Below are 24,788 nucleotides of genomic sequence, written 5' to 3'. Positions count from 1 at the left end.
ACATTCGTGGTCAATATGGCTCAGTTGTCCAAATATGCTCAATCGAATTCACACTTGACGATCTTGTTCGCCACTTCATCCGAAGAATCTCCCCACTTTTGCAAAGTGAGGAGATTCAATTAGCTGATCTCTGTGGAAAAGCGCTATTGTCCACCAAAATAAATGCAGAATATAAGACTCGTGGTATCTCGTCCAATACCTAAGGGCAGTGAAGATGCGTTTGTCAAAGATGTGCAGATGATGCTGCTCTTTCTCGTAATGTCCCAGACCAAAAGACTAACATCTCAATACAGTCATATCTCGCTTTTAGCTGTAATCTATCTTGTACGCCTCAGTAGCGTGAGCGTGTGCGGTGAAACAACTTAAAGCCAATATCGCAGTGGAATTGTCTCTGGAATGGTCAACGGGAAAGTAAACCTTCTACCCTAAGACAGGAGGACAACCTTTAGCTTGCTCAATTGGGATTCAGCACATTCCTAAAATTATTGAAAACCGACGATTCCAGTTGTCGCAATTAAAATATTCATCAATTAACACCGTCCATATAGGATTTGTGTCATTGATGAATATGTTAATCGGGACTCCAGACATCTCTATAGACAACATCGATGAATATGTTAATCGGGACTCCAGACATCATCAAACACTCCACTTTCAGTATTTTCTCCTATACAAAATGTTAACCTAAGCGTGGCGCCTTGGAGTTATATCTGAACAAGTTTGTTACCAAAGAGGCCTACAGGAAAACTGGCAGTTCACTCACACCAACCAAACCGGTATTGCTTTGTCCGATGTGACCGGTCAAGGTTAGTACGAAAGGTATTGTAGCGGTGTTTGTGAGTACCAAAAGTTATTTACCACGCCACCCTATATTTGATCTCAAAATAAAAAAAATTACAGGGACTAGTCTGGAGTACAAACCACTGGTTTAATTTGTTTTTGTTTTGTTTGGTTTTGATGAGTTAAATTATTTTAGTTTAGCGCACAACATTAGGGACGGAATTTCTTGGGGACAGCAGGCATCAGTTTCTTCCGCAAAGCCCTTGCGCCATAAAAGTCGAAATCAATTCTTTTGCAAAGTGGGCTAGTGAATTTAATGATTCAAGAACAGAAATGTAGTTGAAACAGAATCGTCGGTGATTGATTCGAGTATATGTGTGCTCAACCAACTTTTTTTTCCAGAAATGATCGACACATGCATATTGCTCGTGCAAGAATGTAGAAATTAGAACAACGAACAAACTTGATGCTTTCTTTAAGTCCAGGAAAGACTTGTCGAAAGCTCGTGAGACGCGATGAAGGAAGCTTGGGGAGAAGAGTTTGTCTCGGTGCCTAATTACTCTTTAGGTATCCCTGAAGAGTAATTACCATTAATCTAACGGAGTTTCCTCTAATTTCACGGTACTGGAATCATCGATGCGGCACTTTGGATGCCACATACGCAATTTCTGATGCTTTAAGAATTCCCAAATCGACAGTTGGAAATGTCTGTAAGAAATTACTTCAAAAGTTATGAGATCTGGATAATAGGGACAGTAGCGATTGATCCATATGACGCGTACTTATCCAGGAGGTGAAAAAACGCACTGAAAATGAGCCATGTACATTATATATCTAAACGAAGTCCGTGCAATCTTTATACTTCTGCTTATATGTCTACAAGATCCCTGCCCCTCCTGTTTTTGCGGTTTAAGACATTAATTAAATCTACGTTAAGCGTGAGATGGAATACTGTTTCGATATAATTTATTCGTTGTTTGCATTCAAGGCACGTGAGGTTAGCATCAACCCAGCTAATCCAGAAGGGGAAGTTTGGAGGAGGGAGTGGCAGTTTAGGGTTGCTTTTCATGCATTGAATGCAATGATGTCAAAACTATTGTGAGGAATCATACCATTCGCACCTAGATTTCATGCATTAAGGGAATTGGCGTTTATTGGGAAAGAATCTTTTCAAAGAGGAATTAGACAATATTATACGGGAGGAGAATCAAAATATTTTCCCCTGACCATGTTCTACGTGTCCCAGGAGGTTGATATTTGGAATATATGTTATTTTCTCTATATAGTCATCACCGAAAGCAATGCGTTCCTTCCATCTTCTGCGACATTTCCTGGAATTTTTGTGGAAGGTCTCAATTTGCCCTTGAAATGCTTTTGTCGCAGAAATTTGGATTGCCTCTGCATTGCCAAAATAATGCTTACAACGCAAAAATGATTTTCCCTGTGGAAAGAGGAAGAAGTCAGAAAATAAGGCGGGTGTGGCAAGATATGAAGTCCCAATTTCCGGGCAAGATCAGTGGTGCGACAACAGTGTGGGCTGGTGTGTTGTCGTGAAGCAACATCACGCCTTTGCTTGAGCATTCCGCGTATTTTTTCCTTAAGTGCCACATCTAATTGATTCAGTAAGTTGCCGTAGTAATGTGCACAGATGGTGGTATCCGTCTGTAGGTGATCTCTGAGAATAATGCCCATCTAATCCTAGAAAACGGATAGTAACACTTTCCCAGCAGATGTTGGACTCTGTCCTTTTTTGAGAGTTGATGGATGTTTCCATTGTTTTGAAACCCGTTTTGTTCCTGGGTCAAAGTGATGTATCCATGATTCATCCATAGTTATCAATGAGACAAAAAAAAAAGTCAGGATCGCTGTAACACATGGCAATAAATTCAGCAGAGCAGGCCTGCCTTACTTTTTCCTTGCTGGAGACACATGTGTGCGTGCGAGGAACCTATCGCTTGCTCGAATGTGACTTCAGTGACCCTATTCATCGTGCTTATTCATATTCAAATAATTGTGAATTATGCATTCTACTGATCCATTGTTTATTCCACTCTCAGGAGCTATCTGTATTAAACAGATTAATTGTTATTTATCAGTCATTGAGGTTGAGCTGTTCAATTTTCTCCAAGAATTCAGCAGTGTGAGATGCCGGCCACTGCTTCCCTCATCGTGGACGCTCTCCCACCCACACTTATTGTCTTCACCAATGTTTTCAAGTCATACGATGGACAAATAACCCCTCCCCCATACACTGTAGACTGAATAGTCATTGGCTTTTTGCCTTTAAAAAACAGGAATTTGATAATGGATCGATATTCAACTTTATTTATGATGACACTCTTGTAACAAAACAAAAATAAGTTAGAGCAATGAAAGTATTGGCATATATTATTAGATAAACAAGCAGTGCATTCAGAAAAACATAGCGTACACAGGTGGTCAGGGGAAACACTTTTTGCTGGTCCTTCGTATAATATAATTTATATAATATTATAATATATGATATTATAAATCAGGTTCAAAGTGTTAGCAGAATTGGGCTGTGATTGGCGTCAAAGTCATACCCCATTAAAAAGTTCACTGAGCAGACAGAAATCATAGGATACTTATGTAGTAACGGGTAGGCCCACCTTTCGCCCGGATAGGGGTAGCCACATGACGAGGCATTGAGTCCACTAGTTCATGAAAGGTTCAGTGCCGAAAGTCTTCCACAGGTATTTCCATCCATGTTTGCTGCACCATTGTCCATAATTTCGTCGCATTCCCGGGTTGAGGATTCAAAGCTCGAACGGACCTTTCCACAGCATTCCAGAGATGCTCCACAAGGTCCATATCCGGTGACCGCGGAGGCCATTCCATGATGGTAAAATCTGCGGAATGTTCTTCGAACCATGTTCTAGTCATCACGGGTCTGAGGAGGTACATTGCCCTGTTGGAAGGGTCCATTGCCCTGTGGGTGCACGATGACCATGAAGGGATGCAGATGGTCTGCAAGGATGGACACGTAGTCTAGACCGTTCAGAGATGCGTCTTGATATATCAGAGATCCTAATGTTTGCCAGTTGAACACGCGGAGGATGCGGAAAGGTCAAGGAATGACCACCGCATATTTCCGGAGCAATATGGCCTTAGTTGCTAATGCTCCTAAAAACCAAATAACCAACCAACCAGTTGAACACGCACCAGACTATAACCGACTGTCCACTGCCTGAACAGTTCTATGTTGACATGACAGCATCTTCCATGACCTATTGCGGCTAATGATCGCCTGATGGTCTTGGTGGAGACGTTTCTGGTGCCTCCTTGAAATCGGTTGATTTGTGTCACTGTCGCTCTCCAGTTGACTGAAACAATACGAGATAGACGGCCACATTCATCCACCACATTTCTCCGCCCAGAGCGCTATTCACGATGAGATGTTATTCCGGAAATGGCGTATTCCTGATACACTCTTGATACTGTCGAACGGAGGTAGTGCAAAATCTGTACCACCTCCATGATAGAGTGACCCATTTGTCCGGCACCCACTATCATCTCTCATTCAAAGTCGGTTAACTCACGACGTTTATCCATTCTGACATCGAATTACCGCCTACGTGAATACAGTGTACCTATATACCTGCCAAGAGGGGGTTCGTCCACTAGCGAGAGGGGTGACAACGTTGCGTTCCCCAGGAACCAGGTATCTCATGAATTCTGTCCTTTCAGTGTATTAACTTTTCATATTTTTTCTCGATTTGGTTGGTCTTGTATAAAGAAACAAGACCACAAAGTCATCATCTTTAACAGTATTGTGTGAATAGGGTACATGATACAAACCCGAAGCAATTTCCTGGTGACAGGGGATATTTATTCGCCAACTGCAAAATGTTCGAATAGCAGTATATGGCAGCATAATTGTGTGTCTGGAGGGGTTCCAAAATTTCTTTATGCCCCAGCTGGGTGCATAAGACGACGACTTGATTTTCGAACAAGACACAGATCTGCCACATTACCACAAAGAAGTTCGTGCATACTTGAACATATAATTTCCTGTGAGGTGGATTGGAAGAGGAAAACCAATTTTGTGCCTCCCCAATGATCCTCTGACCTTCAGATTTTACTCCGTGGAGATTGGTGAAAAATCAAGTGTATTTCCATTATGCCAAGAACCATTATGGAACTTAAACAACATAAAATGAAGCAATGAACTGTGTAATAATCCAATTCCTCCCATACCCAGCACAGAATGTTCCTAATAGAGACATATTGCGCTGGTTATGGAAGCTATTGGATTATTGGTACATAAACAGAGTAGCCAAAGGAACCTAAATGCAAACTTCCAGTTAAAACGTGAATATATCCTCTATCACCTGGATGTGGTTTCAGGTTTGCATCGGCTCTGGTAAAGTTTTTACAAAAGTTAGATCAGATATGGAATGTTTACTTACCTGTGGAAATTCTTTCTCGTACAATATGTGATTAGGCAATAATTGGTGATGGAATTTGGGGGCATCGATGGCTTTTTTGATATCAACTCCCATCCATAACGACATTGCGATTACCTAACGAACAAGAAGAGTCATTCATATTAATCACAGCGAAGAAATTGCTCTGCTATGGTGTATATTTCGTGAAATCGGATGCCATTTAAGTTGGGAAATTTTAAATAATTAGCCAGTAAGTGTTTTGTCATATATTACACGTAATAGTGGTAGAATATCTTAATAGATATAATATATTTATTGCAATCAGTGAAAATAAGTAAACTTTTACATGCATGCCTGATGCATTGCCCATAAAAGCAAAAATGCTAGAGGTTTAACATAGAAAGGAACTAAAACAGGAAAAACAAGTTGTAAACACGTGAAAACAGCTCCCTCCCTCCCTCCCCTCACAATAGTAACATACCTATCAAGGAAAAACAATGACAGTCACTCGGCTGAAGACCAGGGCTGCTCCTTGGTGATGCGTCTTCTGTAGGCTTAGTCCTCAATGAATTTATTGTAATCAGCATCCACCTCTCGGGCGTTTTGGAGCATCTCCATTGGCAGGAATCTGTCGTCCTTCCTGAGCCTCCACGCCACGGACTGTAATGAAGGAAGGGCTCATAAGGGTTTCGGGGGGGGGGGATGTTCTCCAGTTACACATCTGCCAAAAACTTGGCGTATTGATTTCACCCGCTATCATTTTAAGGGTGAAGATTCGTTTTGAGACTTTTCTGTAGTTTAGAAGTTTGGTCATTTCTGAAGTGTGTGTTGAGAGGTGAAGAATAAAAAAAAAAAAAAAAAGTTGCAAAATACGTTGTGGAAAAGTATTCATAGCCTCGATTGAAGTGTTCGATTTGGCCTTTTCAATTATTATGGCTAGTCGAGATTTAAAATTACTCAAGGAGTTAAGTGCTCCGATACATATTGAAAATCTCTCCCCTCGAAGGCTAGGTTTTGGAAATAACGATCTCTTAAAAGACCAAAGCTAGCTTTATTTACACTGTCCTAACAAAAATTATGGGAATTCCCCCCCCACACACTTTCTGATTGCTGGATATTGTGTGCGTCCACAAGATATGCAAATGTATTATAAAGACGATCAGCAGTTAGCCCATCACTTTGTTCATTTCAAAGGTAGGCGTCGAACGATGAGAATGCAGAAAGAGCTAAATATAGTTCTGTGTGCATCCAACATTTATGGAAGCGGTCTTTACGCCTTCCAACACCACAACCCCTGTGTCATTTCAACCCCAGGAACATTGCAGTGGCAAGCGTCCAGCTCAACTTAAACCCAATTGGACATCTCTGGATGAAGGTGAACGCAGAATTGTTCCAGGGCCAAGACTCTCTTTGTTAGTAAAGCTCACGAATGTCTTAAGGGAAAAGTTAAGTACGAGTGCCACGCTATTGATTTCGTTAAATAAATACATGTTTGGTTAATAACGAATGTTGAATTTTAGTAGGAGAGTATAGTTCTAGTCGAGGACAATTTTGTTGCCCAGTTAATATGCTCTTGAAAACGAGCTCTGTTTGCTAGAATTCTGTGGAAGTTATTTTTCATGGGAAAATGCGCGAGCTGCATTTTAAGAAAGAGTTTCTTGGGATGGAAAAGAAACGGAATGGTGTGGATTTACAAAATTTAAAATGTGAACTGTTGCCGGAACAGCGTTGTCAGAAAAAGTGAAACTGGAAGGAGACTTTTAAAATATGGCAAGTTCCTGTTTGTCACACGGATTCATTCATGTATACTTCATTATCAAAAATAATATTTTTATTCGAGAAGCCCCTCAGAAACGGATTCACGGGAAATTTCAATCCTGATTATCCAGGAATTTAAAAGGGGCTATTTTCGCCTGCGCCATCAAGAGAAGACATTTGCAGACATCGACTGCAAGTTTTCACACTTCGCTTGAGATTGCGCCTAACAAGTGGACACAAATCCGATTTTGATGACTGCGTGGAAATTCTCCGACTTATAGCGCCACCTAGTAGAATAAATTGCACAAAGAAATTATAGATTTTCATTTTCTGACAGTATTTCCAAACCACGGGGGAAAATCTTTTTCGCTCATTATTGGCACTGTTCAAATCAACGTGAAATGCTTAGTGAAGATTATAAAAATAATGTCGACTTATTATATAAACACGATTTTCCAAAACGGACCCTCGAAATTAAATATTAGATTCAGTACTATATATATTAAACATTTAAAAATCATATAAGACCTGTTCCGGTCTCAGTCCATCTTTTCTTCTGACGTCCTGGATCTCTACATCTAACTGGTCGATATTTCATAATCTTCTTTGGTAATTTTGATGGATGCATCCTGTCCAAATGATTAATCCATTTCCCTCGGTATTTGTAGATTCCATCTCTTATTGGATCAATACCCAATCCTTTACGAATCTCAGAACTTTTCTTCTTGTCCAATAATCTATAGCCACTGGTTCAACGATTACATTTCATTTCGGTACTTTCAATCCTTTCTCATCTTTTGATTTAATTGTCCACGTTTCACTTCCATAAAGTAAAGTGGGTCTTGCTTATCATCTTAAGCTTTTATCCTTGTATGCTTTTGAACTTTATTCGGCTTTAGAATATTGTTAATTAAACCTGTAACTTTTAAAAAACTGAGTTTTAATTCTATATCTTTTTCTTCGACATAAGAAAGATAACATCCTAGATACTTTAAATGAGTTTATTTGTTCCAGGATGGTATTTTATATTACTATTTTGCTTCTGATTGGATAATTACCTCTAAATGCCATAACTTTAGTCTTTTCATTCCAAATGTTTTTGCAGTATTGTTTAAGGTAAAAATTGATCTCTGAAGTTCGTCTTCATTCTGAGCTATTATTATTTGATCTTCAGCAAATAAAGTATTTAATTTAGTTACTCGATCAATTTTAAAATCACACAATTGATAGTATTCTTCCATTCTTTCACTATTGCGTTTATATAAATATTAAACAACGATGGTGACATCTGGCATCCTTGACGAACTCCTTGATTGATTATTTTCATTCATTCAGTAATACCAGGGAAGACCAACTTAATTTACGATGCGATCTACTTTTTCTCTTCAAAATGTACCGCGATCGACCCTCTCAAGAATTTCATTGCACATGGTTTTAAAAAGTTAATAAACACATATTGAAAATTGTTATTTATAAATTTTAAAATTAAATACAATTCAGAATTCTTATTTTAAATTCATACGTTTTTTAATTTATGTGAAGTTTGTGTCTTGACGTCATCTGCTAAGTTTTCGAAATCAGGGATACACTGTGATAAGGCCAACAGTAAAGAATCTTTTGTATGCAAGGTTGTAAGGGTACAGCGATTCTTCGTTTCAAATACGAAAAGGCCTTCATAGAGTTGCGTTTTGAAAGGTTTTCTTTCAAGAGATTGTCCTATGATGGAATTCACGATGTCCATAACACTTTTAGTGTTTAATCTTTTGCTAGTTAACACTTGTTGGTAAATGTTACAGTTGTAATTCAAAAAATCTGGGAATTCCTTCTTTTGGCACAATGCGATGAATCCATTAAGATGCCCCATCATTGCTTTAGCTCCACCTGTTGTTATTGATATGAGCTTAAATAGTGGTAATTTAACTTTTTCAATAAAATTTCTGAATGTGTTAAATGCAGGGTGTTTCAAAAATGATGGTCAATAATTTAAAGTTGAAAATTACAAACGAAAATAAGCAGAAAAGTCCCAGTGAACATCAGGCCGCAAACGAATCGTTTTCGAGATAATGCACATTTTCTGTTAAGATCTGCCACTGACTATGGGAGCACTCTGGGAGGGTAGTCTGTATAGCTGAGATCTTGTACACGCCGAATATGGTAGGGGTACAGTAATTGGCAATGTAAAATTCGCCGCACACTGCTATGACTCGGTACACGCTCTTGCAGATTTTGTTCTATTATTTCTAACCCCTTTTCCTGAACATCAGGTGTTATGCTTCTAGGCCTACCTGCTCGTACTCCATGTGTAAAGCGCCCATGTTCTCTAAGGCGTTGATGTACCCTGATGAATGTGCGCCTGTTGGGCTGCCTTCGGCGGGGAAATGCTTCTTGATACAACGTGCAGCCTCGAGTGCACTGCCGTTGGCTTTACCATACATGTCCGCATACTCTTCGTTGCTGTAACCTCATTCCATGTTGACTGTCCTTTGACAAGTATTAGTATGCCTGCTACGTCTCAGAGCATTGGGAAAGGGAGAGAATGAGCATAACCTAACCTAAACAAACAAGTCAGTGGTGGATCCCAACTCTGTGCAGTTCATCTTGTCAGTGGTGGATCCCAACTAGAAATGTACAATATCTCGAAAACGATTCACTTAAGGACCCATGTTTACTAGGCTTTTTTTTTTTTGCATATTGTAGTCTGTACAGTTCACCTTTAAATTATTGACCATCACTTTTGAAACACCCTGTATATCAAGACCTTTAGTTCTTTCTTTTAACGAAACCATACCCAGCAGTTCTTCTCTAGTGGCACAATCTTCGAAACCCATACGAATAAAAACGAGCAATTGAGCTGTATCAGTAAAGTCTGTAGACTCACCCAGTTGTAAAGAAAAGGACACGCAATTAGCAATATGAGCACGCAGTTGTTCGCTGACATTTTATCATTACAAAAAAGTACTCTAGTTCCCACTCTTGATGAAAATGATACGTTTTACTATTTTTCGTAGTACAGTATTCATTTAAAATCAGAGTATTAAATTCACGTATAATTACTGTCCAGTTATTAACATTAAGTAAGCTAAATAAGAATTCCACATTTACACTATGACTCCACAACGTAACTGCGTGAACGTGGTTCAACGGATTTGTAATAAGCCTATACAAGTGGGCCACATAACATTCAGATTTTGACTAATCTATTTTTTTATGTATATTTAAAATTCGTTGTGACCTGATCGACCGAAATTAAAGCCGCGATCGACTTGTTGGCCATCCCTCAGTTATATCTATACCACAGTTGGACTTTATTGCAATTCTGTTATTATGATAGACATCCATTACAGCATTTAATAATTGATTAGGGATGTTTAGTTTTAATTTCCCATAATCTTCCTCTAGAGACCATATTCTCTGTTTTTCTCTATTAAAATTTTTAATGTAAAAGCTGGGTCAATACAGGACCTTTCCTTTCTAAATCCATTTTGTTCTTAATATAAAGCAAATTTCGTGAAACAGTTCGAGATAGAAATTGAAGCTGATTTCTGAATGACAGTGGGTAGAAGATCCAGTGAAAGAAAGAATTCAGTTTGCTATCATTACTTAAGTGAAGGTAGTGGTTGGGTGAGTTTTAATTTCACGTTCGACTGATTACTTTTGCCAAATTCGATACTCTCCCATCATTTTTATGTTTGTTTTCAGTACCTCTCGCGCTCAAGTTCGGCGCGATATTCTTTGCGAAAAATGATTCAATATAAAAAGGTTGAGACCCCTTCGAACCCATTTCTGGGCCACCATTAGTGCTGACGCACTAAAATTCTGAAAATATCACAGAAAATTTGCACTGCTTAAGTGCACATTCAGTAGCCAACGTATAGTCAGTGCCTTTTTGTACATAATACCACTTAATATTTTAACACTGGAATTAAATATTTATTTTTTGTGCCGAGTACTTGGCTATCAGTTGAACATTTATGCATTACAAATGAAGATGGTATTTTTTTCCACTGACAAATCGCTTTCTTTCTGCACGCAACTTTTTTTGATAATCAACATATCTTATATTTAAGTTATGCCACCCCCGGTTAAAGCAATTTTGAAAGACAGAAAGAGATAAAAATACCTCTCGTATTCAGCTTACTCAGTTTTTTAACAGTCTTTAAAATAGCAATTGTTATGTTATAGGTGTTTGATTTACAGCCTCATTAAACCAAAAAATCGCAGTCTTCCCCTCTCTTTCTGGTGGGTTAGGAATTTGTCTTAGCTTCCTCGGCTTGAGTCAATTAACTTCATGGTAAGGTACTCCAACTGTCATGTCTAAGTTTAGTGTACAGTATTATTTATTGCATTTCCACTTTTTGGGATGAAATTCCCACGTTCTGTGGGTGTGTATGGAAAAGCTCAACCCAAAACGGACCAAATCGGGCGTTTCCTGTCATCGTGTAAAATATAAATAATAATAAAATAAAAACACTTGCCGTAGCCACTGCACTCGTAATCCTGGTGCCGCCTGCAGCACCCACAACCATTTTTACATCTCCATTTCCGTCCACAATAATTGATGGTGCCATCGAGGACAAAGGCCTAATGCCAGGACGGATGCGGTTCTTAGTAGATGGAGGCACACCGAAGTAATTGGTGATGTTTGGAGAGGAAAAGTCGTCCATTTCATCATTCAGAATTATGCCAGTAGAGGGAGAACGTCTTTGACTTCCGAAACTAGAAAACGAAGGAAAAATGCAGTAATTAGTAAAATATGGTCTAGATTCATATCTAGCAAATAAAGGAGGAACACAGAAAAATGATATGTCGACTAATTATTTTTTATTTAAGATTTACGTATTATCGAGACTACAAAGTTTTTTTTTTTTCTAATGACGAGTCCCGAGAAGGGTTATGTTAAAGTTTGGTATTCTCTTGCAGAAACCCAGATTCTATAAATGAATTATTTATAGTCAGAGTTTTAGGAGATTCCGAAAAATAGTAAGGATAAAATGAGTAACTGCTGTGTATAGAGTCGCTATGTCACTTCGCTACCAGCATGGACCTAAGGAAGATAATTAGAAGCCAAACGGTTATTGAAGCCTTGAATGTAATAAAAAATAAAAATTGTGTGCCCGCCGAGTACGCATAGCGGAAGTTAAGTGAAACTTTTGGGTTTTCAGCATCATCATCATCATCCTTTCAAGGATTTAGGCCAAAGGCTTGTTCCAGTCTCAGTACATATTTGTTTCGGACGTCCAAAGTACTCTTGCTGGATGAATCCTATCCAAATGATATTCAATTTTCCTCTGTATTTGTAGATTCTATATATTATTGTATCAATACCTAATTCTTTACCAATTCCAGAACTTTTCTTGTCCAATAATCTATAGCCACTAGTTGTGCGAATAAATTTCATTTCAGCACTTTCAATCCTTTTCTCAACTTTTGATTTAATTGTCCAACTTGCTACCACTGTATAAGCTTTTATCCTTGTGTGCTTTTGCATTTTATTCGGTTTTAGGATATTGCCAATTAAACCTCTAACTTTTTAGAAAATTGGAAAGTTTTAATTCTATATCTTTTTCTTCAACATAAGAAAGATAACATCCAAGTTACCTGAACGAATTTACTTGTTCCAAGATGGTATTTTGGTTTTTAAATTTTTAAAATCGGATTGTTAGAAGCTGAGATATAGCGATTTGAAACGTAAACGCGACACGCGTGCGAGTTACACAGTGGCCGCGCTGTAGGGTCACTGATTGTGTCATGAATGGCTGTTACGTCATTTGGTGTCGCATTTTTGTGGCGATTTTTGTCAATCCACGGACTCAAGTTACTCCCATGTGAAAACTGCCTGGGGCGCGCCTAAAGAAGTTTCACTTCAACAAGGAAGAATAATAAAACAATGACACTGTCTCATTGGTTTGTAGACAAAATTCCTTTGATCTGCAAAATTGGTTAGGGCCTCTCCAGTAGAAAATTGGATAACATAGCAACTTATCGTACTGTGTGGAAATGTTTGGGCTTGATTTAGGTAACGGCCGAAGTTGACATACTGGACAGAAGGGATCTTTATGGACTTCTCACCATGGGAAATTAAGTTAATTAACAGTTTGAAATTACAAAGTTTAAATTTAATAAACAGATTTAAATTAAGAATTGGCCATTGCAGATTTAAAAATACTTGCAGTTATACAAAGAGCAATTGCCTCTTGCAATGCAAGTTTGCAACAGCCAATGAGGAACTGCAATGAAATACCACGTCGGTTTAAAGAAGATAAATAATACTTAGACGAAGTAGATTGAAGAAATTAATGATTTTACAGGTTCAGATAGCAGTGCTTTTATATGCCAAGGGAGATAATGCTATTTAAGCATTGCATATCATTTTTCCACAGCTGATATTGTATTCGGAAACCATTTTTTCTGCCATTATAGATAACTGCATTATTTTGACTTCTCTATTTTACGTTTTTGTGTTTTCAGTTTTCAGCTTAATATTTGTGAGAAGTGCTAAGTCCTGTAGGAAGTCAGCATTATGGAGCTTATGTTGGAGATCAAATGAACGAGGAACACTGCCTCTTAGAAAGGCAGTTATTTCTTATCTAAGTTGGAGAAATCTCACTAAACATTTTCCCCAACTAAGCCACCTGACTTATGCATGCAACAGCAGTCCCCGTAAGCAGAGTCCAGTTCTCTAAATAAGGAACTTCCTGTGAGTAAGGGAACTGTTTCTTACTCTAATCAAAAATTTGATTAGAGTAAGAAACTTAGAGTAGCCGCAGCTTTACATAGTTCGATAGATTTTACGCACAGTGCCTCTTGATTAATAATACACTCCTGTCACTAGCGTAGCTACCCTTTTTCCGGCCCGAAGGCAAAGAACATGTTCGTGCTCCTACTTAATTAATGAAAATTGCAAAATCAGGAGACAGCCAAAGACGCCAGGCCCTTAAAGGACCCGGAGGCAATTGCCTTGCCTGCCTACATGGTAGCTACGCCACTGAGACTGCTGTATAAAATTAATAGAACGCGTAGGAAACGTGGTCTAACTCGTACAGTTTGCGATGAAGGGACAAAATTTGCTATAGTGGTATACCAGAGTACTGTACTCCTCCACTACGCTGTGAACTGCAGAAAATGTCTTCCCCTTTAGTTGAGGTGCGCAAAGGACACACTTTTTTTAATAATTCTAAAACGAATTGCTTCACGAATTGTTTCGACCAAAACTAACAGCTTCTGCTGTGTCTGCCCTTTCATCAATAGCCAGCGAAGAATAGGGACAGTCTCCAATGACAGCTTCAATGACATCCTGAAAGGGTGATTGAAAGCTGTCCAATGACAGCTTTAAGGTTGTCAGACAAATGTCTGCGCGTGTAGCACAGTGGCTTCGTCACCGTCCTCCCCACACTGTGTGGAAAAGGCGCGGATTCGAATTACATCGATGACGCGAGGAACTTTAATGGGCTATTTCACTCCGTGGCGATTTAGTCTGGGCCAGGCGTAGAGAGCAAGACTTTTTGATCAGAATCTGGGTTTTTCATCCAACAAAACAGGCAAATCGACCAGAGAACCCACGCCGTTTACAGACATGGGTGTATGTAATAACTTATCAGGTGACCCTAATGTAATAGTTTCGTTTTTGTCAGACAAATGTTTACTGATATAATCAGTTCTAGTAACTGTTTCGAAAAAGATACAGGCTTAAATTCTCTGGCCTGTACGACTCTGCCATTTTAACGGCACACTGTTTAACGAATTCACCCTTCGTGAATGGTTTCTTGGCCTTAGGAAGCTCATCACTATTGATAAAGGAAGTCAAATCTGATGATTCTTTTATTTGTATTACGTTGCTGAGATACACTTTTTTGTTGCGTGAGCTTCTTTTTCAGTGTTCAACCACGATTTTCCGTGACACGCAGGAATGTTTCTCTTGGTTTTGGCGGTGCTTTGTCGTCTAATGCCTTTTGAGGTTATATTCTTTCAAAATAGTTAACGCAACACTTGGAGGAAAACTAAGGTATGTTATCTTCAGTAAGAATAAACAAGTAGTCGAATTCCCATTCTGGTTTGAACGCAAGGTTTTCGCTGTCCACTTTTCTAAACTTTAAAAACATTAAATTTAATCGACACAAGCTTGTAAATTATGTTCTTTATGTAAGCTTATACAAATGTTAATCTCCTTTTTAGGGGACTCTTTTTGCTTTGTTGTTCTTATTCTTCTTGTCTCTTTAAAGCCTATTTTTTGTGATAAGAACTGAAATTTCTTTTATAATTTATTTAAATATAGTTAATTAAATCTCAAAATTCGATTTCTTTTGAAATGGTCAAATTTCACTTGCGTGATAAGTTTAAATTCCTCTTGTACACCGGAAACTTCTTTTATGATTGGTAAAAAATGATATTGCATCAAAAACAGGAATAGTAAAAATCATATATTTGCATATAAAACGTAAACATTTTCCAAGATGCAAGAGCAAACACTAAATGTAAGATAAAAACACTACTCACACATAACCTAAAAGCAACGGCGCGCGCAATTACATCAGCTTCGGAAACTGTGTGACGCCACCTTTCTGGCGACTGAAAGCTAAACTTAGGGCACTCATTGAACGCTAGATCGTTGTAATGGTTATTAGGGGATATTGCGCTGGCCGTTTAAAACGATATTGCGACTCGGTTCCGGTCTGCTGGGCGTCAGTTGGCCATCACTGACCCGCGCTATCCAAAGTCAATCAGTCTACGCGGGTAGCGGAGTTTAATAATCACTGTCCTCTCTACATCGGGTGACAAAGTCCCGAGTTCCAATCCCACAAATGATTCGAGAAACTTTTATGGTCTTTTTCACACCGTGGCTCAGTTAGTCTGTATCTGGCATGGATAGCAAGAAACTCGGGTTTAAGATCGAGCAGAAAACACGCAATTTGTGGACGTGTTACGCATGGGCAGATGAATGAATTCTCGAGTGGTCCTAATATGACTTTTCTTTTTATAATTCAAAGTCGATCATCAGTAATTTTATCATGAAATGGAAGCATGAGGGTGTCATCATCCAGCAAAGCACAGGACAATAACACGAAAGCTCACTCCACGTAACCAGAAGATATTCGGCAGGGTAGTACAATGATCTTGTCAGACAGCAAAAGATCAATTGAAAGTTTGGGCATCAACGAGAATTAATCTGCACAAATACACTACGTTCTGACCTCCATACTATCTTCATTGGAGGATGGCGGCGCATAAGCCTCGCCTTAATTGGTACAAAGAACGCTGCAATTGGTCCATAGACCAGGGATGATTCTTGCTACGGCTACACTCTATCTAATGAGAGAAGCGGATGTGCAGGATTCCTGGAAAATGCCTGCTGCCATTGTGCTAACAATGACGAGATGGTGGTTTGCAGGGAATCATGAATGCTGACTCATAACTTAATATTTTGGCCAATCTATTCTCCCCTAAAATGTAGTTACGAATGCTTTAATAATTCTATTTTATTAATTATGTTTTTGAAATGCGTGTAAAATTAGAATAACAATATACTCACAAACAAAATTAAGTTAGAATGAAGAAACAATGTTACTTACTAAAGGTTGATTGTGCTAGTAACTGACACTGCGTCACCGTTTGGTGCCAGAACGGAGAGTTGAGAAGTTCCATGATCATCTTTTTGTACAATCTGTACTCCGTAATGATTTGGATCATTGAACGTCTGGTTGTCCATGATCAGCATTCTGATATCTTCTCCGTAGTCGCTCGAAGTCATGTCTTCCACCAACTGTGCAAGATGAATACAAGAGAGATAAATAAGAGTGATTACTTTCGGCAGCTGCAAAATTCACCCACGATAAATTATTCCTTACCTGCTGAAGAGCCGGATCACGAGGGTTATCCTCTAGTTCCGTCCTCTTGGCATAAGCGAACTTAAAGGCCTCCGTTAACCTGTGGTAGAACAAGATGGAACGGTCTTCTGATTTCGCTACCTCAGATGTAATGTTAAATCCCTTCAGGATGTTTAAAATCAATCCCAAAACAGCTCCACTTCCAGGAGGAGGGACGGAATAAAGAGTCATGTTGTGTATAGAAACTGTTATCGGAAGTTGCCAGCGAGGAGAGTAATTTTGCATGTCAACTGTGGTGATTCTTCCACCTAGTTACCGAAAGAGAAATATTATGGCTCTCGGATTTCACATTGCTCTTGACTTTTCTAAATTTTTATCCAAATAGTCAACACCAGTGTATTCTTTTTAACAATATATATTTATTCATATACACCGAGTGATCTCTGAATTATGACCACCTACCTGATACCACCATTGTGCCACCGTTCGCACAGATAACAGCTACTATTCATCTAGGAATTGACTCCACTAGATTTCTGAAAACGTTTAGGAATCTGCAGCCATGCGCCTGCAAGGCTTACCACATTATTCGAATATATGACGGGCGCCTGTCAATACACCCACTTCTCGTTCGAAAACGTCTCACAGGTTGAACATCAGTTCAACGATACCAAGGCGTCCACGTATTGCACCAGGTATTTGGACCCATCCGACCAGCACTCTCGTTTCCATCTCTCGTTACCAGCGCGTTGTGAACCCCACAGCTTTCACCATCGATGATGATCAGCGGTGAGGAGAGGGTGTTTCTTGTGTCGTCTGCTACTGTGGTACCCCATAAGTCTAAGTGTGCGGCCTATTGTCATTTGGAACATTGTTCTTGATTTCCAATATTGTATTGAGATGAGAGTGTCTATCAGGGACCTGCCGTTGATTCCGGATTACCTTCCATAATCCTCTGTCGGCGAGAGGTGGTTTGACCCGTTCGACACCATTCTTTGCACACCTTATTCACAGTGGGTCGTGGTTAAGGATGCGCACAATCATGCCTATCTGAAACCGACATGACGTGTCGTTTCCGATATGGAAGAATCCGACGCAAGAGTTCGCACAATCATGCCCTTCTGAAACTCCGTGATATCTTTACTACAGTTCCATAACTGTTACTTTGACTTGCACAGCCAGATACAAATTACCCCTTCTTGAGCATAAGAAGCTGTTCAACTTTTTACTCGTATACTGCGGACTACGTTGTATAATCCATTACGGATGGGATGGTCACAATTCAGTGATCACTGAGTGTATATATATTCATATACTTCAACATATTATTTTAAAGAAACTAAGGACTCTGATACTTTTATGTTGAATAGTGTAGTAAACGAAGTAAGAACAAAGTTTGAAATGGGTATCTTAACAAAAACTAAGAATAAAAAGTCCAGAGGCCTTAATACAATGTCCATGGCTAAAGCCATTCCCCTGCTTAGCTCGAAACATAGGCCCCATTCTTATGAGAAAACGTGGATTCTAATATCGTTTTTTGGGAGGAACTTTCTTCACAATTTCGGTCTCCGACGAGGGTTTCATAGAGATTTTATCCACCTTATACGCAAGCAACCATAGAATAAACTCAGTATACAGGCACAATATGCTGATGCGTCCTAGCCTTAGTTGCTCTGGCGCTTAACATGCATCAACAACCTATTCTCAGAAGGTGGAATCACTGGAGATGACCAAACCAAGATGTGATCTAAGAGTTCGTCAGCCAGTTGGTATAATCACCTTCCTCCCCACACCGGGTGGAAAAGACCAGAGTTTGAATCGCGTCAATGACGCGAGTAATTTTTATGGACCTTTTTTTTACAACGTGACTGAGTTGGTCTGTCTCAGGCGAGGGTAGCATGGTTTTTCTCTGGAGACTCTTAGTTTTCGTCCATCAAAAAAAAAAAAAAAAAAACCCCACAGAATACGTGCAATTTACAGACATATTATGTAAAGCATAATATGGTCAAAGTAAGCTGATGTGCCTTAAACCAACCACCAGAGTTCGTCAATTCCATTTTAATTGGCTATATGAATCGATAAATGTGTTCAAGAAAGCATTTGATGTCTGCAAGATTTTAAGTTGCATATTTGTCTGATGCAGCAGAAAAAATCTGACATTTTTTTCCCTCTCAGTCAGGCGCCTCCGTAGCCAGGTGGGAAGGAGCAGCAGTGCGTAGCACACGCTTCTTGATTAGACCGGGGTTCGAGCCCGTCACCACCAAATACGGAGGATGCGGAAAGGTCAGGGAATGACCACCGCATATTCCCGGAGCAATATGGCCTTAGTTGCTAATGCTCCTAAAAACCAAAAACAACAACAACAACAACCCTCTCAGTCTGTGTAGAATTGAAGAACCTCGTATTCATTAAGATCATGCCCATAGTGATTAAAGCTGGCCAAGCTGATCGACAGGGGTAGTTGGTGGACAAGTCTGCTGTTCCGGGTCTGAGAACAAAAGATTACTTTGCATGAAAGGAGGGTATCCATCAGACTCATTACGAATTTGGAGAGGTGAGAAGGTTCCTTGAGAGAATCATTCAATTTCTGAGAGGCATATTTAGATTAGCTCAGCATGTAGACTGGAGCTTTATGTACAGTGAACGGATAGCCACTAATTGGTTTATCTGTCGCAAAGTACGAGGAACCAGCTCGTAAATTTAAGTAACATGCAGGTTTAGTATAAGCTACGTACATTTGGTGGCCATTTAATTGGGCACATCCACTAATAGCGAGTATCTCCCCAACTTCAGCCCTTATAACAGCCTGGATTCTTGTATAGACTAGATGACGTATTGAAAGGATCAGTATCAATATGGTGCTGATCCTTGTTGGCTCAATTACTTCCCACAGTTGCTGCAAATTAGAAGGTTGCGAATCTCCACTATGAAGAAGTTCCACTCATCCTACAAATGCGCAACTGGACTACAATCGGATGACTGGGGAGAATTCAGTCTCATTTCTAGTACCAGTTCTGTTCAGTTCTGGCCTAGTGGTATCTGGTTCCAACCCAGTAATATCTGGTTCCCACAGATATTACTGGGTTGTTATTTGATTGACTGCAGCTCTTCTGTTACGCAGCCATCACATTACGTGGTTTCGCCACTTGTTCGATTCTCACCGTGCTATGAGTGCAGGAATTTCTAATGCCTTCTTCAATCGGGGCTGTAATTATCCGACATCAGACGGAGGAAGTAGGGTTTCCCCATGAGTTATTTCCGGTTTTTCAACCCGCACAAAATTGATATCGGCCTGTGAAGTCACAGTTCTGCAGACATAGTACACTTATACGGATATAACTTACTCTTGGGCTTCAATCCGAATAAGTCTTCTTTTTGGCTTTTGCACCCGGTCTATACACGATGAAATTTGATTTCTTAAATTTAGGTCATTATGGAGTGGCTTTCTCTTTGGCAGCGAGCTTATTTTTCACTATGGTACGAATAGATATACATTGATATTGTATAAAAACATTGTGAGAACCCTGTTGTCTCGAAACTTTATTAGACATGTTGGACAAACAACTTGCGATCGAGACCCGCTAATATTTGTAAAATTTATTTTTCAGGAATAACTGCATCCACGTAAGATGTAATCAGAATGGATGGAAATTGTTTCAAAGACTTGCTTAAAGATGGAGGAATCTTGCAACAAGACAAAGGAATAAAATAAAAGCTTTTATCCTAAATCCACGCATGGCTAATAATTGAAAGTATAATGGGAGAAGATTACCTGAAGCTTGATGGCTGCTTTTCGTTTATAACATATTCCTGAAAAATATCTCGGGTAAGAGATTTCCTGACTTAAAATATAATATTTCAAAATTTTAGCATTTCTTAATATCCTATTTATTATATTTAGTATTCTATTTTTATTTGGTTAAATTCAAAACATTGATTTAAATTCAAAATGAGGACAAGCAAAAATCACGATAAGTTAATTTGTTCGATTTTACGAATATTTAGGGGTCTTGATCACACAAGTTGTCTGTCCAACATGTGGCACAAATGTGATGGATTGAGCGCATCTGATCGAATGACATTTGTGTATATCGAAATAATTATTTCTCGGATTAAGAAAAGCGGGTTATCTTACCAAACGTTTGAATGTCTTCCACCAGCTTTGAAGCTAGAGGATGATCCCCGTAAAGAACATCTGCTCCACCACTCGCGATAGCAGTCAGGGTATCAACGAGATCCCACCTCCTTAGGATTTCGCCTTCTTTGTACACTTCTCCAGTTTCGTTGTTTACGAAAATTTGCCTAATTTAAAAACATAAGAAATCGATTATATTCGGGACAAAGCAAGAAATTTTATTTCAAGAAATTTTTGTATTAAGTGGACTTCAAAAAATAAAAATGGCGTCGTCTCCATATAGTTTTGTTTTCAAAAGGTAATTACATACAAGGATTAACAAGAGGGGGGAAAAACTCCCTCATTATTTGATGTTCTGGACTCAACTTCTGAGTTTTGGTCTTTGAGAGTATATGGTGTTTTAGTCTATCAACCGGAATCACATTTACGGGGCCTTCGTGGGCAGCACAGTTGGTAGGATCGCCCTCCTCCCCACACCGGATGAAAAAGAACTGAGTTCGAGTCCCGTCGATGACGTGAGGAACTTTTATGGGCCTTTTTCACAACGTGGCTGAATTAGTCGGTCTCAGGAGAGGGTGGCATGGTTTATTTATACCGGAAACTCTGGTTTTTCGACCACAGAACACGCATTTTACAGACAGTATACACAGAACAATATGGCCTAAGTTGCTACAACAACTGATGATATTGTTTTCTTTTGCACTTTACTACTCTGCTGCGAAAAACTGCACCAATTAGACAAAATGAAGTTACTTTGCTTTAAAAGTGAATAAGTTTGCACGTTCTTCATCGAATGTTAATAATCTTTTAATAAATATATAATGTGTTATAATCAGAAAGCTGTATCAGAAGAAAAAGCCTAAATGTAACTCCTATTTCTTCTTATTATGAACGATATTACTGTATATACGTAAGGACTGATTTTTTTTTTTTCCCATCCTCCATTCCCATTCTAGATTTTCCTCTTTCTGCCTTCAGTTGCTATAACATTTATCATTGACAAAACAATTGATAATCTGTAGCTCCCCCATAAGTTGGGCAGGGAAGGCCAACTCTAGGTGGCTGCCTTGTCAGTCTCCCAACAGGGGGGACACCCTTTCTTAGTTTGCACCGCACCTTAAAAAAGGGGCGAATCAACAGAACGAAAACTATGCTATTTTGATTTAGCAATTTTCCTTCAGTTTAAAATTCAATCATTGCAATTTCTCATAATGTACACGCGTACGCCAAAAATCCACTTTTCATTCTGTTCTGTATTTTCTGTTTGTTTCATTCTTGGTAATTGTTTTCAGGAACAGTTAGTTATCTTAAAGTTCTTTCTTGGCACGAAAATACAGGCACCTGCATTTCCTTTATGAACTAGGAAAATATTGAATCATTTTATATTTCCACTGTTAGCATCTCATTGGATAATAGGATTTTTGACTCAACCTGTAAATTTAATCGTTTAGCTCGAGTTCCATTAGGTATAAAAAAAATCTTCCCAAAAATAGATAGTTTTGTAGTTAAAGGTGCACTCGCGGATGGTACCACGATTACCATGCATGGCATGGGGTTTAATCCCGACAAGGGCAAAGGTTTCACGGTTCTCGCTTTCTCATACTCGGACTTTTAATCCACAAAACAGGCAAACTGCCATAAAACGCGCACAGAGTATAGACAATATACTGACGCTTCGTGGCATTAGTTTCATAGGCGAAAATTTTAATCATCTTGACACGAAGCAGTCATCATCGAACATAGTTTAATAATAAGTAACTTAAGAATAAATGTCAGTGTATGAGAAGATACTCCGCTGATGATAGATTACCCACATCTTCCAGCGTGGGATTTTTCCTCCCTATTCGCTGACTTTTTCTTGGCTGACCTCGATGTGTCCTCCCATCCAGGTGGGATAATTCTGCTGACGAGTGACCTTCTCCTGTAGTGGGAGTTTGGTCCAGGTGGCCTAAATCATTTCTGTTGATGCACTGAAGTCTCATTAAACTTTACTGCTTCGAGTGCAGCTGAGATACCAAGTTACTCTGCACATCTCAATACGTCTTTTTCTACCAATGCTGAGACTCCTTACCACGAAACCCTCGTGGGTAGCACATTTGGAGGAATCGCCGTCCCTAAACCGTATGGAAAAGACCTGAGTTCGAGTCCCGTCGATGATGGGAGGAATATTGATGAATCTTTTTCACAACGTGACTGAGTTATCCTTCTCAGGCGAGGGTAGCATAGTTTTTCTCCTGGAAACTCGAGTTTTTCGTCCAGCAAACAGAAAATCATTTTTTTCCCTCAGAATACACGCAATTTACAGACCGCATATACGGAACAATATGCCTTAGTCGCTAACGCTCCTAAAACTCAACTACAACAACAGAAGTGGACGGTCCACTTCTTCGTGGCAGGGGTCGGGAACTAGCCAGCAGATCTCCTGGTGACTGTTGCTGGTTAATTGCTAAGAGACCAGTTATTCAACACAAGTGCGATAGCACACTGTACATAAACTCTGTCACCACACATCTTTCTCTGATCTTATCAGTCTCCCTGTTGGAGATGGTCTCTTTTACAGGGGTGCCCTTCTATCCTTTTAACTTCCGTTTTCCATGTGCAAACCTTCCTATAATCCACCTGTTTTATCTTCACTTCACCCCCCACGCTCATTTCCAATAAAAACTTTCCGAATCGGGTTTATTTTGAGCTGGAGAGGTCCTTCCCGGCAAGCCCAGGAGACTCGGGTTTCACTCCCGCCAGAGACTTTATGTACACCATGCACCCAGCCTACAATAAGGGTTAAATGAACAGTTTTTTTGTCTGACAGGTACGTAATAAAATGTTTAGTCATACTATATTCATTCATTCACTGGCCAAAACATTACAAACCTTCATTCAACATCTGTAGGGCTTCCTTCTCGAATTACTGTAGCATAGATTCCACCAGGTATCTGAAGGATTCTAGCCCGAGATTTGGCCATTCTTCCGTCAGGGTATTTGTCAGCTGCTATACTGTGGTGAGTAGATAATTTTGAAACCGAATTGCGCTTTCCAACATATTCTAGACAATTGGAATCAATTCTGGGTAATCAGGCAGCCAGTGTAGCTGTTCGAAATTTTGGGACTATTCCTAGAAACATTCAGATATAATTGTTGCAGGGTGCATAGTTGCGTTGCGTTGTCGCTTTGAAAGGCTCCATCGCAATCATGGTAAAAATAAAACTTTTCAGAATGAAGCAATTCCAATGCAACAGAAAGATATTCATTGTAGATAACAGCACGGCCTACTGTGATGAGAGTATCCACTTCGTACCATTAGAACATACCATTTCCAACCAATTGAGTGGCGGACACGAAACACTGGATCCATAGCGTCATGAACTTCGCGCCACACTTTTTAACCACATTGAGCAGTGACAACATTTGCCGTTTCCGATATGGAAGCATCCGATGCACGAACTCCCACAGTTATGCCCTTTCCAAACTCCATGATACTGCTACCTTATCACTTTGATTTGCACGGCCAGATGCAAATTAAACTGCGAGTTATGTGGCATAGGCCAATACGGATGGAGCGCATCAGCGATCACCTAAGTGTATATTGATCCATTGAGTAATAAGAGAGATTCCTACCTCATGCTGGGTTCGTTGATGATGCCTTCCTTTTCTTGCTGCAGAGCGCGAGCGAGATGCGGACTGACAGCGATCCCTTCTTGACACAGTTCTATTGTAGGCTGCACAAGATCTCTCCAGGGTAGTGAACCATACTCTTGGTGAGCTATGTAATAGCCTGATAGCTCCCCAGGAACAGCAATTGACAGACCCCCTAGTGGGAAAAAGTACAATATTTATTATTATAAGTCGATTTGCATCCAGCAGTTATATCTGCAACAGTTTTCAGTT

General features: G+C 39.5%; 1 protein-coding gene across 2 annotated transcripts in view; it reads right to left on the bottom strand.

Moving 5' to 3' along the window:
• Positions 1–24,788, bottom strand: part of LOC150076540 (scoloptoxin SSD14-like) — an 85,947-nt gene that overhangs the window by 740 nt on the left and 60,419 nt on the right. For both annotated transcript variants that reach the window (XM_090387797.1, XM_090387798.1), the window contains exons 6-11: positions 24,519–24,711; positions 20,904–21,070; positions 16,790–17,076; positions 16,514–16,704; positions 11,423–11,663; positions 5,211–5,324 (exon numbers count right to left, since the gene is read on the bottom strand). In XM_090387797.1, coding sequence (XP_090243923.1) covers positions 5,211–5,324; positions 11,423–11,663; positions 16,514–16,704; positions 16,790–17,076; positions 20,904–21,070; positions 24,519–24,711 — 1,193 coding nt within the window. The remainder of the gene's footprint in view (positions 1–5,210; positions 5,325–11,422; positions 11,664–16,513; positions 16,705–16,789; positions 17,077–20,903; positions 21,071–24,518; positions 24,712–24,788) is intronic.

Source organism: Mastigoproctus giganteus, chromosome 13 (assembly GCF_048544385.1).
Source record: "Mastigoproctus giganteus isolate SK-2022 chromosome 13, ASM4854438v1, whole genome shotgun sequence".
Taxonomy (NCBI): Eukaryota; Metazoa; Arthropoda; class Arachnida; order Uropygi; family Thelyphonidae; genus Mastigoproctus; species Mastigoproctus giganteus.
Note: the sequence above shows the minus strand (reverse complement) of the source record. Positions and strands in the feature narration are given on the sequence as shown.